Here is a 14051-nt window from a genome sequence, read left to right on the forward strand (position 1 = left end):
TAATAATTGGTCTGTTTTTAGGATTTCTGCCCAATCCTACCCAGTGTCAGGGTTTCTGGGTCGTTGACCCAGTATTTTCAGTTCACGTTCACTGTTTATCTACTGCCTGTTCCACTTCCTGTTTTATTGTGTTAGCCTTGGTCTGTGTGCATTATGTTCAGTCCTCTTCCCATTTATCATTAGGTCATTATGTTCAGCTGTTCACTCACCTGTCTCCAATCGCTGTCATTGTTAGTCATGTATTTAAGCCCTCTCTTCCCTTCAGCCCTTGTCGTGTCATTGATGTTATGTTGTCGTTTCCGCCTGCGTTCAGTCAGCTAGTCTTTCAGTCAGTCAGTCAGTCGTCCAGCCAGCCAGCCCTTTCCTACTCCTGTTCTGTTTGTTCACTCCGTCGACAATAAACATCAGCCTTCACCTACCTACCTGTGAGTCCAGCATTTGGGTCCTCCTTCTCTCATCCACGACACTAATCCTGACACCCAGGTTCTTCTGAGAAACTGCTTTTCCATTTTTAGCCTGTGTACACACTCTTTTGCAAATAATTTGACAACACAAACTATCTAGAATTATGGAATTATCTTGCAGAATTATTAGTAACTACATTGTTATTTCCAAAAAACTTGTGAAGATGTGTAAACTGTAACTAAAAGTCAAATAGCATGTGCTGCAGATTATTTAAACACTACATCTAACTGACCATAGTAGAATGACAACATATGAAACTCTGAAAATAGATCATGTTGTTGTTGTTTTTTTAAATATGTGTTCATTTTGATCCCAAAAGGTGTAAAAGTTGGGACGGAGGAACAAAAGACCGAAAAGTGTGTAAAACTGAAGAAAAAAAAAAGAACCAAAAAAAAAAAAAAGTCAAACCTGACTACTCTGATTGTACAAAAACATCAAAGAGAATTTGAGTCTTTTAGAGTGAATATAGCAAGAGAACCGTCACCCTGTCAAACTTAGGTGAGCTAATAGTTTGGAATGATATTTCTGGGCTATTTGCTCAGGGATCTGTTGGGGATCATCACATTATTAAAAGAGAACTTTTAACTTTAGTACTAAAAGAGTACTTTAAGTAAAAAGAAACACTGAATGGTCATGATCTGGCCTTCAGGTAGCACTGCATTAAAAGGTGTGATTCTGTAGCAGAAATCCTGGACGCAGGAACATTTCTTAACAGTCCTTTTCTTCCATTTATCCAATTCAGGATGACAGGAGCCCATCCCAGCTGGATGTCAGAAGTTAATTACGAGACTCATGTCACAAGATGCATCAAATCAGTTCATTTGAGCTTGAAAGCAAAAGCTAAAACTGCAGCAATCCGTAGTAACCTCACAAACTAAGCGCTACATTGTTACAGGTGTCATACACCTGTAACAATATCCTAACCTAAAGGCTTGAGGGCTTTTGTGAGAGCAGTAATAGCTGGAGCCCCAGTAAACACACGGCGTTTTAAATCATTTTGGCATTACACCTTAATTCTGGATTAATTTTAGCTCATTTTCTGCTATGGTTCATTGCATCTGTGCCAACATCGCTAAGTGAAGAGATCTTTTCGAGAGCAGAGTGCCACTGTTTTGAAAGTTTTCTTTTTACTCTGTACTTCTGCACAACAACAATCCTCCAAATCCTTGTCTGCATCCTTGTCCACCCATGTTCTGTTAAGGTCTCTGCCTGTATCATTACAGTGAGTCAGTGGAGAGTCACCTTAATTTAGTCCGGAGGGAGCTTGTGTCTGCTGCTGAATAGCTGTCTCTCACCTCCAGCCTTGGGTTGCATCTGGAGGCATTGCCTGAATGCTGACAACTGTGAGCACACACAATAATACACAGACACAGACACACTTACATAGACACTAACATGCTGGTTCCATTTTAGGTAGATGTGCAAGCATACGCGCGCATACTTACAGGTGTTACTGAATATTCAAACACATTGAATTGCATATTGCACCTGTACACCTACGCAACGGTGTTAATACAAGCATGCTACTTTAAGAGATTACATCCATATTCACTAAAGATGTTCCGTACATGCTTGGACAAATTTGTAGTTTTTTATTTCCTCATTTTAGAAACTCTTTTTCTGCCTTACTTTTAGATAGCACTCAGCTGTACAGCGACTGTAGCTTCACTTAAAGAATGTCATTGAAAATAAATATCACCAAATGCATTATATTTAATTTGCCTGGTGCAGGGGTTCTGAAACATTCTGGAGTCTGGGATCCATTACATATAATACTGATTTAGTTGGTTTAGGCATAGCGCCACACAATCTAATCAAATATTTCTCACTGCTCGCCAGCTAGGCAGCTGTCTAATATGCCAAACTTTGCAAAAGCAGTAAAGTTTTGCTGTGATGTATCACAATCATATCAGTTTCTATTGGCCTGGTTTTCATTGGCTCAAAAATAACTTTTTAAATTGTTGTAATATAGACAATATGCTTGTGTTACTGGTGTGAATTTTCAGTTAACCTTCTAGAAATCAGTCAGTGACCTTTTTGTTTTAGCAAAACCACCAGTGAGCAGGGGGGGAAACTCCTCTGCTTGCTGGAGAAGTTGGAATAGTTGGAGAAGTTGTGCAACAGTCTGAGCAAATAATCCCACTGCTCAATTCATACATGACCTCAGTATGCACTTACCTGGTATCAGTTGCTAATTTTAAGCTCCTAAAGTGTAAGGAGATGTGTCCTGGATTAAAAACAAAAACAAGACCGAAAATGGCCAAAAACTCAGCACCAGGCTTCTTCTTCTTTTTTTTAAATCTATGACTTAATCTATGATTCGCTTAGTAAAATTAAATGAAAACAATTAAAAATCTTTAAATTGAACAGCACAAAATTATTCAAATGCAGTAACTGCCATCTGCAGTTTACATTTATGGGACAAAGTCTCCTTTCACTAACGATTTTTGTGAAATAAATCTTTCAGCTATGCCAAGAGGCAGGAATCAGCCTGGTATGTTGAGATGAGAAAGTGTCTATCCTATCTCAGCCTTCTCTGCGATGGCAGAGATTTCATTGTTGCATCCTCAGAAATCATCTACAACAGTAAAAGTTAATATTACACTATGAAAATAAAAGGCTTTAAAGGAGACATGCTTCTCCTTTCTTCCCCACCTCTCTTTACCACGGTATGTTTTCTCTACCATCTCCGTTCTCCTCTCTATCTCATTCATCTCTCCCTCTCTACTACTTTAATTTGGTATCACATTAAGGCTCCAGAGGAGAAAGTTAATTACGCAGCATTTTGAATTATGAATTGCGATACAGTTTAGTAACATATTGCCTCATTTCTCATTGCAGACTGAAGCTGCGACTAGATTTTTCACACTTACTTTGCAGGTATCAGAGGTGCCATGTTCGGTGGGATCTTTTATATTAGGTGAATTTTATATTAACTCGATATCATCTTTTGTCAAAGCCTATGTGACAGATGAGGGGTTTCATTCCAAAGAGATATATTATATGAATTAAATATGGAGAAGAGATTGCTGTCTGAAATTCCTCAAGTCATTTTCTTTTCTCAGTAGTAACACATAATAAGCCTGTGGGAAATGGCAGTTATTATAATGTTGTAATAATGTAAGAGTAAACAGATGTTGTTTTTGTAATTGCACAGGGCTGTGAGAATAATGGCAATTTCCCCTCTGATCTTAGTCTTTAAAAGACAGTTTTTCTACTTTTGCCTTTGCACATTACAACAGTGGATTCTAAATCAAACAGTATGTGACTAAAGTGCAGACTTTCAGCTTTAATTCAAGGGATTTTACAAAACAACGGCTCAACTGTTTAGCATTTACATCCATTTTTATTCATAGTCTCCCATTTTCAGAGGCTCAAAATTAATTGGACAACTGACTGACAGTATCATGGCCAGGTGAGGCCTGTTCCCTTGTTATTTCATGACAAATGAAACAGATATAATATCTGAAGTTAATTCAAAAGAGCTGAATATGAGGTCCGAAGAGATGTCAGTGCAAATGAGGTAAACCATCATTAGGCTGAAATGAAATGAAATGAATCCTACTAGAGAGGTAGGAGAGACTTTAGGAGTGACCAAATCAGTAATCTGCTGTACGCAAAGGCGTGAAAGACCACAGAAGATAAGAAAAGTGCACGATGAGAGATTAATTTAAGTGTTTAAGGAAAACAGCTTCACAACATCCAACAAAGCCAAGAACACTCTCAAAGAGGTAGGCGTGTCATTGTCAAGAGACACCTTCACCAGTGGAGGTAAAGAGGGTCAAACCACCTACAGTTACAGACAACAACAAACATTATTTGGACAAATAAAGCCAAGATCAACTTGCACCAGAATATAAGGAAGAGAAAACTATGATAAAGAAAAATTATAAAACATTATCTATCGGACAACACGGAGGTAATGTGACATGGATGTGGAATCAGCCCATGGGTCAATGATGTCACTGCTGATAGAAGCAGTAGGATGAACTCTGGAGTGCACAGGGTTATTTTCTCTGCTCAGATTCAGCCAAATGCTGCAAAACTGATTAGACTTCACAGTGCGAATGGGTACTGACACAAAGCGTACTGCAAAAGCAACCCTTATATTTAACATGATGCTAGTTTGACCAGTTATTTTGAGCCTCTGAAGATGAAACAGAACAAAAAAAACTTCCAGTCAAAAACCACCAGTCCATAAAAATGGACATTTAAAACCAAAATCGTCTCCATGATAGGATCTGGATCTTTAATGTGTCAGTCCACTGAAGTTTTACTCATTAAGCTTTCAAATTAAGATGCCATGACAACCCACTGTCTGCTTTAGACCACAGGAGCAGTCTGCGGGCCTCTCACTCAATACCCAGTTTGTATAAATTATTACAAGTATGAACACAGCTCCTCGTAAAGATGAGTGCGGATTTGTCGTGAGATCAGACTCCCACATTTACACTCTATACTGTTCCTGAGCTCCTCTCCCACCCTCTTTCTCTCCCCCAGTCATTTACATTTATATTGAATTAGAAACCATGGTGGAGAGCGAGTGGAGGCAGCCGAGACTGATTATAATGGGAGATTACGGGCCGACTGCACCACCATTATGTTGTGTAATTACAAAGAGAGAGAGAGAGGGGAGGGTGGGGCCGTTGGATTCCCCAGTTGCCAGGGTCTATTTCATTTAGGGAAATAATGTCTCGCTGCTTTCCCCTCCACTTATTCCACCTGTAAATATTATAGAGAGCTGAATCCTTCCCTCTTTTATGCCTGATTTTATGGGTCATGATTTATGGGAGACAAATATCAGACAAGGTGTTAAGGGGGATGTGTGAGTCGTCCATCAGGCGATTTATCGCTGCATCTCGATCTGCTTTTGGCTTCGTTTGACTGCATCGATCTGATGTTGTAATGCATGTAGGAATCCTGGTCATGCACTCAGGAAAATACTTAATGACCTCGACATAATGGAAAGCCCCTTGGAAATAATCATGTGTTGTATTTCCCTTTATAAAGTGATGTGGGAGGGAGGTTACAGAAGAGGTGTAGAGTTTATTTCCTGTATTAAGAGAATAGTAATAGCCAAGAATGTGTTGGTCAGTTAAAAAGGAAATTACAGAAGACACAAATAAAATATCCCTCCGTAAAAATCCACTGACGGTTAAGCTGAATTTAACACACAGTAAAGACCTGAAACCCAAACAATAAAACTTTAACAGATTAATGAATTTTCCACCCACTCTCACCAAAGGAAACTTTATTTCAGTTTATGTATGTGGCACTTTAAAGATTATAGGGTTAAAAGACATTCAGAAAAAGAACATTTAGTCCTTTATGAGTAAGAAGGGGAGTATCTGTGCCTTCTACCTTTCCTTGTCTTTTTGAAAATCATGAGTTCAACACAAGTTTGTAGCGATGCCCAATAATCAGTCAATCATTAAACATGAATGATTTAGTCCAGGGGCATGAAACCTGAGTGAAACTTTAACTTGCTGATTTATTTTTTACTTCACTATTGTCCTGAATGTCCCTCAAGAACTTCATGTGATGTCTAAAAAAAATAAACAAAACAAAAAAATAAGAAAGTAGGTCCCCATCTGACACACAGTCTTGAGTCTTTAAATGATTCCCCTCTGTTCTTACGATGAATGTGGACATATTGTTACAAACTGTTCACTACTTAAGCCAACAAGCTATGGAGTTACAACTGACATTTAGCGCTAAACTGTGTACTTTCTAGTCCTTACCAATTACAGTCCACTGTTTAGAAAGTTGCTTGTCATCACGCCCACTTGCACTGCGTATCTCACAACTTTTTGATTCCATCTTAGTCTGTAAGAGATCCCCTGCTCATTATAGGAAACAAAGCAGAGGCTGTCAGCATGCATAGCTCACCATGTTTAATCTGAGTGTATGAAAAGATAAAGCTCTTGAAATCTGCTTTAATTAAGAATCTAAAATGATAAAAAAACTGATTCCAAGTATGTGTCATGTGTGATTTTGGTAGCATCTTTAAGCATACGCACTTATCTCTGCGATGTTTTTGCACTAACTCTTCAAACATACTGTTGACTCTGTAAACTATTCATATGAAATCCACCAGCCCGGCTGTAAAAGAGAGATGCACGTTTAATCTCATCTTGAAGATTAAACTATCATCGAAAGAGAAAACTTAGCAAAGGACACTTATTCAGACATCCAACAAAACTAACAGCAATATTCTGCAAATGAGTACTTTCTGTAAGGCTAACTTCTAATACTGTGTAGCACCGTTATCCGTTGTACTATCTAGCTGATGTACAGTTACATAGATTTCAGAACATTTGCTTTGATTGGGCGTCATTGTGGTGAAATCTACGAGGCAGTGGGACAGCTGATTAAATGAGAAAAGGAAATGAAAAGCAGAACAAAATAACTCTTTTAATTACATTGTCAGGCATTTTGGCATTGATGGGTACAGAGTGGGAATAGCGCCTAACTTAATTCTAAGCGTCAAATCACATTTATTCAAACAAAATATAATGAATTTCATTCCCAAATTGCCTCCAGGATCATGTCTTATAGTACCTGTAAGCAAGTTTTCTTATTTGTTGGGCTTAAAAGAGCAAAGCGTAGGGGCTTGATGTAGGACATTCCTGGAACACCTCTACTGTCTCCAAGAAGAGACAATGGAGAATCAAAGCAAAGTCCTCAAAGGTTTCTGATAAAAGCCTGAAGTGGTCAAATACTACCAGCATGCAAATGTTTGTTTGTTTTTTAAAGCAGCACTCTTCTGCTCATCCAATGGACATAATTCCTCTACAATACACTAGCTTGTCATTTCAAGCTTGTTGTGCTAATGTAAACGATATATGTGTGGTTTCTACTGACTAATGCACACAAATTGCTACATAGACAAACTACCAAACATGAACACACTTTTAATGAATGAGCAAACGAAGCAAATGAGCCAATAAACCAATGAGCTTCTCAGAGAAAGCTAGTTCTCTGTGTACCCGTGAACCCACTAGACTAAAACTCAGAGTATTTATTTTATTTAAACATAGCATTAGTGCTGCAGTTTAAATAAATTTAAATTTGCAAAATTCCCTTAAAACAATTGCTTTCTTAATGTATTCCCAAATATATATATGAAACTTAATTAACTACCCTGTTTCAAACAGTTTTTAATGATTTTTGACTGACCTGAAACTGCCCATGGTTCAACTTTCAGGATTAATGACAGCAACATTAGCCATTCGACCAGATATTTGTCATATTTGAGGTTAAAATTAATAAAGTTACAAAGCGTGATTATCCTTAATAATACTCAGTCTGACAAACACTGATAATCTTGGATTTTTAATTATATATTCACAATGTGCCAGCCTGGGTATTAGGTGACTCAAACTGGACAATGGCCCCATCTAGTGTTTGGTTTGTACTATTGCTTGTAAAAGACCGGTTTAGTCTTTACCGGGATTTTTGGAGCTGTCATTATTTTTCTCCTATAAAATAATTTGAATTACATAGAACTGGGTTATGTTCATATATGGCACTGATATACATCTAATATACACGGGTTGTTTGTTGAATGGGCTCAAGCAGTACTGACCCAAAGAAAAGAAGGTCCTTGTTTTAACCTGCAAAATATCTAAGAAAGTGACACGAAAATGCTGTGTAGTGACAAAAACATTAACAACAAAGACAACAAAGAGCAGTAAAACCACAGAAACCTTTTCCCCCACAATCCACACATGCCTATCAAAAGTACACGTGTCAAAATGTGAGTCAGTCAGATGTGGTTGGAGATGTAAAGATGCGATAGGTTTACCCAGTCAGTTTCGAATTGAAAAGATATACTGTAAAGTACAGCATGAAATAAAGTGACAATAATAATGTGAAAAAGAACATAAGATAAAACGCACAGCAGTACTGAAAGCAAGCTTTAAGTGACACATTTAAAATGGGTGATAGAGGATAGTGTTAAAACACTGACGCGGATGAGCGAGCTCAAGACTTTTATTTTGAAATCTTCCTTAGTACGTACAGGAAGTAAACAAGTTTTATATCCTGTATGAGATTCTCCTGAACTTTTACTTCTGTATGTTTTGTTATTTTGTACTGTTGATAACTTCACGCCAGCTGGAGCTATGAGCGCCATTATTCCTCGCATAGAGCAGTTGTCTGCTAGAGTGGTTCGGGTTTTGGGCTGTAACCCGGGACCGATGACTCTGCAGGGAACCAACACTTACCTGGTCGGCACGGGCAAAAGGTGAGTCTAGTCCAGCCAGTAGTGACGTTTATCATTTTCCCAAAAGGAAACATGAGTAAATGTGTTGTCTGTTTAGCTCATGTGTATTTGAAAGGGACTAGCTGGCCAAAAACTTGACGCTCCTTTTCCGTGCAATTTCTTAGTTTGTAGAAATGGGCGCTAATGCCAAATTCCATTTAAAATCTTTTAATTTAGGCATTTTCGCGCTTCTAGATAGTAAAGGTGACAGATGGAACAAAGCTGAAAGTGAGCCATTAATTGCCAGGGTCTTTTTGTTTCTTCGGCATAATATCAATATAATAAATAATAATAGTTTGGAGTAATATTTAACAAAAATAGTAGACTACGTTTGCAGTGAAAAAGAGCGCTTAGTTCTTTGTAATGTGAATAAAACAGCTATAAAACAATAGCCAGCTATAAGACAGAACAATGGAGTACTCATCGGTAGAGTTGGAATATATGAATATGCATAGTTACCTTTAAAACCCTTTGGGTGAATATATAATGAGCAATTATATTCCAGACGGGTGCTGATAGACACGGGGGAACCTGCTGTGCCTGAATACATCAGCAGCCTGAAACAGGCACTGAAGCAGTTCAGCACCAGCATCCAGGAGATCATCGTCACACACTGGCATCACGACCACACTGGTGGAGTAGAAGATATCTGCAGGGACATAACTGGTGAGCCCCTGAATGTGTGGGTATAGTTGGGTTACTTCACCGTTCATCATTACTGTAATCGTAAAATCTATCTAAAAGCCACCTACTAATGAAAAATCAGTCATTAGTTTAGTGAATCAAAAACTGACAGTACTTTTTCGGCTTAGAGACTCAGTGAGTCAGTATTCATTTCTTAAGTTTTTTTTTATCTTGCAGGTTCTGAGGTCCGAGTCAGCAAACTGCCTCGCTCCAACAAAGCAAGAGAGACAGCAGGAAGCAAAGACTACAATTACCTAAAAGATGGAGATGTTGTTGAGACGGAGGGAGCCACACTCAAGTCAGTTCAGTTTTTACACATTGTGAATTTATAAAAGAGCATTAAAAATACATCTGTCATAATATACACAAAAGAACAATAACTCAAAGACTTTTTCAGGGTGTAAATGTATAAACCAATATCATGAAAATATGCTGCAGTACCAACAAAAAATAAAATTTGCTAATATTCCTTTAGTTATGGTTATTATCATTCTGCACACTGACATGGCTTTTGTCTGAATCTACAATCAGATAGTTGAGCAGAGAGCCATTTCTTTTTCCCAGAGTGCTTTTCACTCCGGGCCATACTGATGACCACATGGCCTTGGTGCTGGAGGAGGAGCGGGCTATCTTCTCTGGAGACTGCATCCTGGGCGAGGGCACGGCCGTGTTTGAAGACCTCTACGACTACATGAAATCTCTGCAAATCCTGCTGGACTCGGAGGCTGACCTCATCTACCCTGGTGAGCAAGGATACGCTGATGCTTGGCCCTCTGTTTTATTTCTTAAAAAACCCTCTGGATAATGTTTTTCCCCCCTCAACCTGTTTGCACACAATCACACAATCTTGTGGTACATCATCAATACACCAGTGAGAAATGTATATTTTAATAAAAAAATGTAGGTAAGTCTAGTTTGATACACCATTCTGCAGATACCATGCTGTATCACAGATCATCGTCTCCATTATATTAGATAATGGTGAATTGTTTTTCCATATTTATTGCGAGGAGTGTTTCATGACATTGTTATGAGTTACTCTATGACTTCCACTTCTAAGATCTGCACCTATTCACTCACAGAAACGCCTCAAATAATTATTTTTTTATTTTTTTAAACCAGTGAATATTTACCTTATTTTCAAAATAGCTGCCAATAAATTGTCCGTTGATCGACTTTACTTGTTTCAGAGCTACCGGCTGTGCTTCTTTGAGTTCTGCCTCTCTGACGTGCATTCATTTAACAAAGTCTTTCCGATGACTGGAGAAAAAGCTTGCTGCTGCTGTTCTCTGTGCAGGCCACGGACCTGTGGTTCAGGATGCTGGCTCTAAGATCAGACACTACATCAGTCACCGGGACCAAAGAGAACAACAGATCCTGGCAGCCATTCAGGATGGAGCAGGAAAGCCTTTCAGTTCCATGGAGCTTGTCAAGATTGTGTACAAGGTCAGGAAAAACCTTCTTTTCCTTTGATGCTGTTTCCAGCTTGTTGTCAAAGGTAGACTGGGTAGACTTTTACCAGTAATTCTACCATCTTTGACCATGGAAGCAATCTAATCCCTTCTGATTACATTCTAAATGGGCTGGCATTGCTGTACTTGTCTGATCTTGTCGATGTTCACACTCATTGCAGAGCATTTGTGTCTGCTAATCAGATGATCGTCAATATTGCAAGATATAGACTTAAAAAGAGAGAGATTAATAATAACTCGGAATTAAATGCAGAATTAAACGGTTTCTTGAAATGTTTCTGTTTTATTAATGGCTGCCTGTGAAGCACTTTTCTCAGCTCTGGTGGTTTAGAATGTGCTATACAATTGACTTTGACCTGATCCCATACAGACTGGTCTGTTTTGAGGCTGGAACACAAAAAAAATGACCCTGAAACTTGTGTTGCTTTTCTCTCAGGACACACCTGAACACCTGCACCAAGCAGCTAATGTGAACCTGGTTCATCACTTAAAGAAGCTGGAGAAAGAAGGCAGAATCAGTCTGGGTATGGTCTCATTTACTTCCTTTACAAATAAGTTCCAGCAGATACTGTAATGATTTAAATATGATCCAACAAAATAGACATATCTCACCATGTTTTTTTTAATGCCTCAGCTCTGGCAGCAGCTCTTTGTTGCTGCTGGGAAATTTCTGCTCATTTGGTACAAAGGTTTGCTTGGACTCAATTAGATTTTGGTGACCAAAGATCAAAGTCTTTGTGACTTCACATCCATCCTATTCTTTCGAACGTGATATATCAGGAATATCTAGGGAGGGAGGAACATGATTATATCAGAGATACGTGTTCTCTTGGACTCATAGATGAACTGATAAGAAATCGGTGGTCAAAGTTCAAGGTAACTGTGACCTCATGAACCCAATTTCTGTCCTGTAACAGATGAGTCTGAATAGACAGGTCGTAAACTTCAACGTGCATGGTGAGCAGAAGTATACGACTGCCAGTTGGTAGTTTTAGTTACTATACTTTAGGACTGCAGGTTAATTATAACTGTGCTGCTGTCGTTTAGAAAATTTGGCTGTGACACAAATGTAAACCTTTCTTTTCCCGCAGTGAACGAATCTTCACAGAGCAGCAAATGGAAGAGTAATCTGTGACGTCCACTGACAGTGAGATGAAATGGAGCGTTGGGCTGGGATTTCCAAGATCAACAGCTGATGATTTTTGAATGCGAGATGATTGCTTTCAGCGCTATGTTTGTGCTGTACACCAGTGCTGATTGAGAAATGTTCTAGAGGAAAAATCTGTTGTATTAGTCACACCCGTTGCTTCAGATATTTCACAACTCAAAACACACAAGGCACAGAAAACAAAGGGACTCACCAGGACTGAGCTGCGGCCTGTGTTATAGTTAAACAAGGCTAAAATTTGCTTCAAGGTCAGCCGCCTGTGGCCGCATGAAGAATGAACCTCATCCTGAAGTGTGGTCAGAGTGCTACACTTCCCCTGTCCCCCCTAATTAAAACTGCTTAACTGCTCCTATGTCTTCTTTTTTTGAGTTGAGGCTGTTAAAGTGAGCTTTTTGTGTTGATTTAAAAATAATTGTCAGCATTGTCTTCCATTTAACAATACTTTCTTGTCATGTAAGTGGGATAAGTAGGATTTATACAGTATAAAATGAATGTACTGTACTTTATTTTACTGAGTTTTGTATATTATGAAGCCCAGAAAGTAAATAATTTCATTACATTTGTCATTGAGTTGTTATTTATGAGGCTGGCACTTCCCTATCACAGGTGTGTTATTGCAATATCTCAAGAAAGGTTTTATGTGGGTAAAAGGAAATTCATTGCTTAACTGTTCAGCTGTTTCTGGGTATAGAAATTGTTTTATGCAGGCACTCGGTTAAGAAAGATTTGCCAAATAAAGCATAAAGTGTGTGTATGGGAATGGGAACTGGGGAAAATAAAACATTTTGGTGCTTTCTCAGACTGTTGACCGTGACACAATGAGAAATCTAAATAGTGATGTGTACAGAAATATATTTATATTTTTTCCAGCTGTTTTCTCCCTTTGCGAACTTTAAATCGTCTGTCTTTTCAGTCATATTAATGAATCTCTAAACTTTGTACTGGAAATGCTGCACACATTTTCAGTCAGTCGCTAGGTGGCAGTATCTCTTAATTTTATGGCAAAATTCATCGTACCATGGTCAGTTACAATAATTAGCATTCAGAAAATTTGCATTATAATTGTTCTAGTTTTTTAGAAACTTGTTTTAAGAAAATATTATATGTAAATATGCGTTGGAATACTGTGAAAAAAATGTTAAAATTAGACTGTGAGTGAATTATGTACATGGAGCTCCATGTTTCCCTTTTCAACATTTTGCTCATTTGGGATTCAGTTGTGTCTTTACTGAAAATCTCTCACCTTACACTAAAAGAACTACAGTGCATAACTAATGCAGGACATTAGATGGACACCTAACACCTATACGGTGTATTGTGGACAGAAATATAATTGTAGGTTTAATTTGTGAAATACACTTTCACCGTCAGAGCGTCTAAATCTTAGAACTGTATGAGCATGTTTGTGGCATTCGCTAAATATTGGCAAAGGGAGAACATGTATTTAAGAGACTACAGGAAAATATTTTGTAAGTTACTAAGTACTAACTACACCTTACATACTACATCTGGAAGCAGCGGTGTCAAACAGGGGGCAGAACCAACCTGCAAGAAAGAACCGATCTTACTCACTGGATTGTTTGCAAAGTTTTAAAATTTCAGTGAAGTTATTCATAATTTCGCACTGCAATACCTGGTGAGTCACTGTCAACAAAGTTCTAATTATAGATTAAAATACTACAGCTGTTTAATTCCAAGAACTCTTACTTCATGTCCCCTGTTCTGGTCTCAAACTTTAGGATAACGGGACTTTCTGAGTTGCATCAAAGATGGTGGAATCGGCTTTCTGAGCCTGTGTCTACTACAAATGCTCCACATATTGTCGTTTTAAAGGGCTTACTGGTATTCTACTGGTATTCCTAATCTGTTGACTATGACTGTGACGGCCGGTTGTCTTGTTTTATATTTTGGCCACCCCCATTTTTTATATTAATTTGTAATTTAGGTTATATTAACTTTCTGTTGTCTTATGCAGCTGTTTAAATGCGCTTTATAA

At 38.3% G+C, this 14051-nt stretch overlaps 1 protein-coding gene across 1 annotated transcript; it reads left to right on the forward strand.

Annotated features, from left to right (window-relative positions):
* The first annotated feature begins 8490 nt into the window (after positions 1 to 8490).
* Positions 8491 to 13072, forward strand: lactb2 (lactamase, beta 2). The gene is made up of 7 exons (XM_006808440.2): positions 8491 to 8713; positions 9237 to 9397; positions 9593 to 9713; positions 9980 to 10158; positions 10713 to 10861; positions 11324 to 11411; positions 11979 to 13072. Exons 1-7 carry the CDS (start codon positions 8592 to 8594, stop codon positions 12020 to 12022), a joined length of 864 nt encoding a protein of 287 aa, XP_006808503.1. The 5' UTR covers positions 8491 to 8591; the 3' UTR covers positions 12023 to 13072.
* The last annotated feature ends 979 nt before the right edge of the window (positions 13073 to 14051 follow it).

Source organism: Neolamprologus brichardi, chromosome 18, assembly GCF_056152115.1.
Source record: "Neolamprologus brichardi isolate AB-2024 chromosome 18, ASM5615211v1, whole genome shotgun sequence".
Taxonomy (NCBI): Eukaryota; Metazoa; Chordata; class Actinopteri; order Cichliformes; family Cichlidae; genus Neolamprologus; species Neolamprologus brichardi.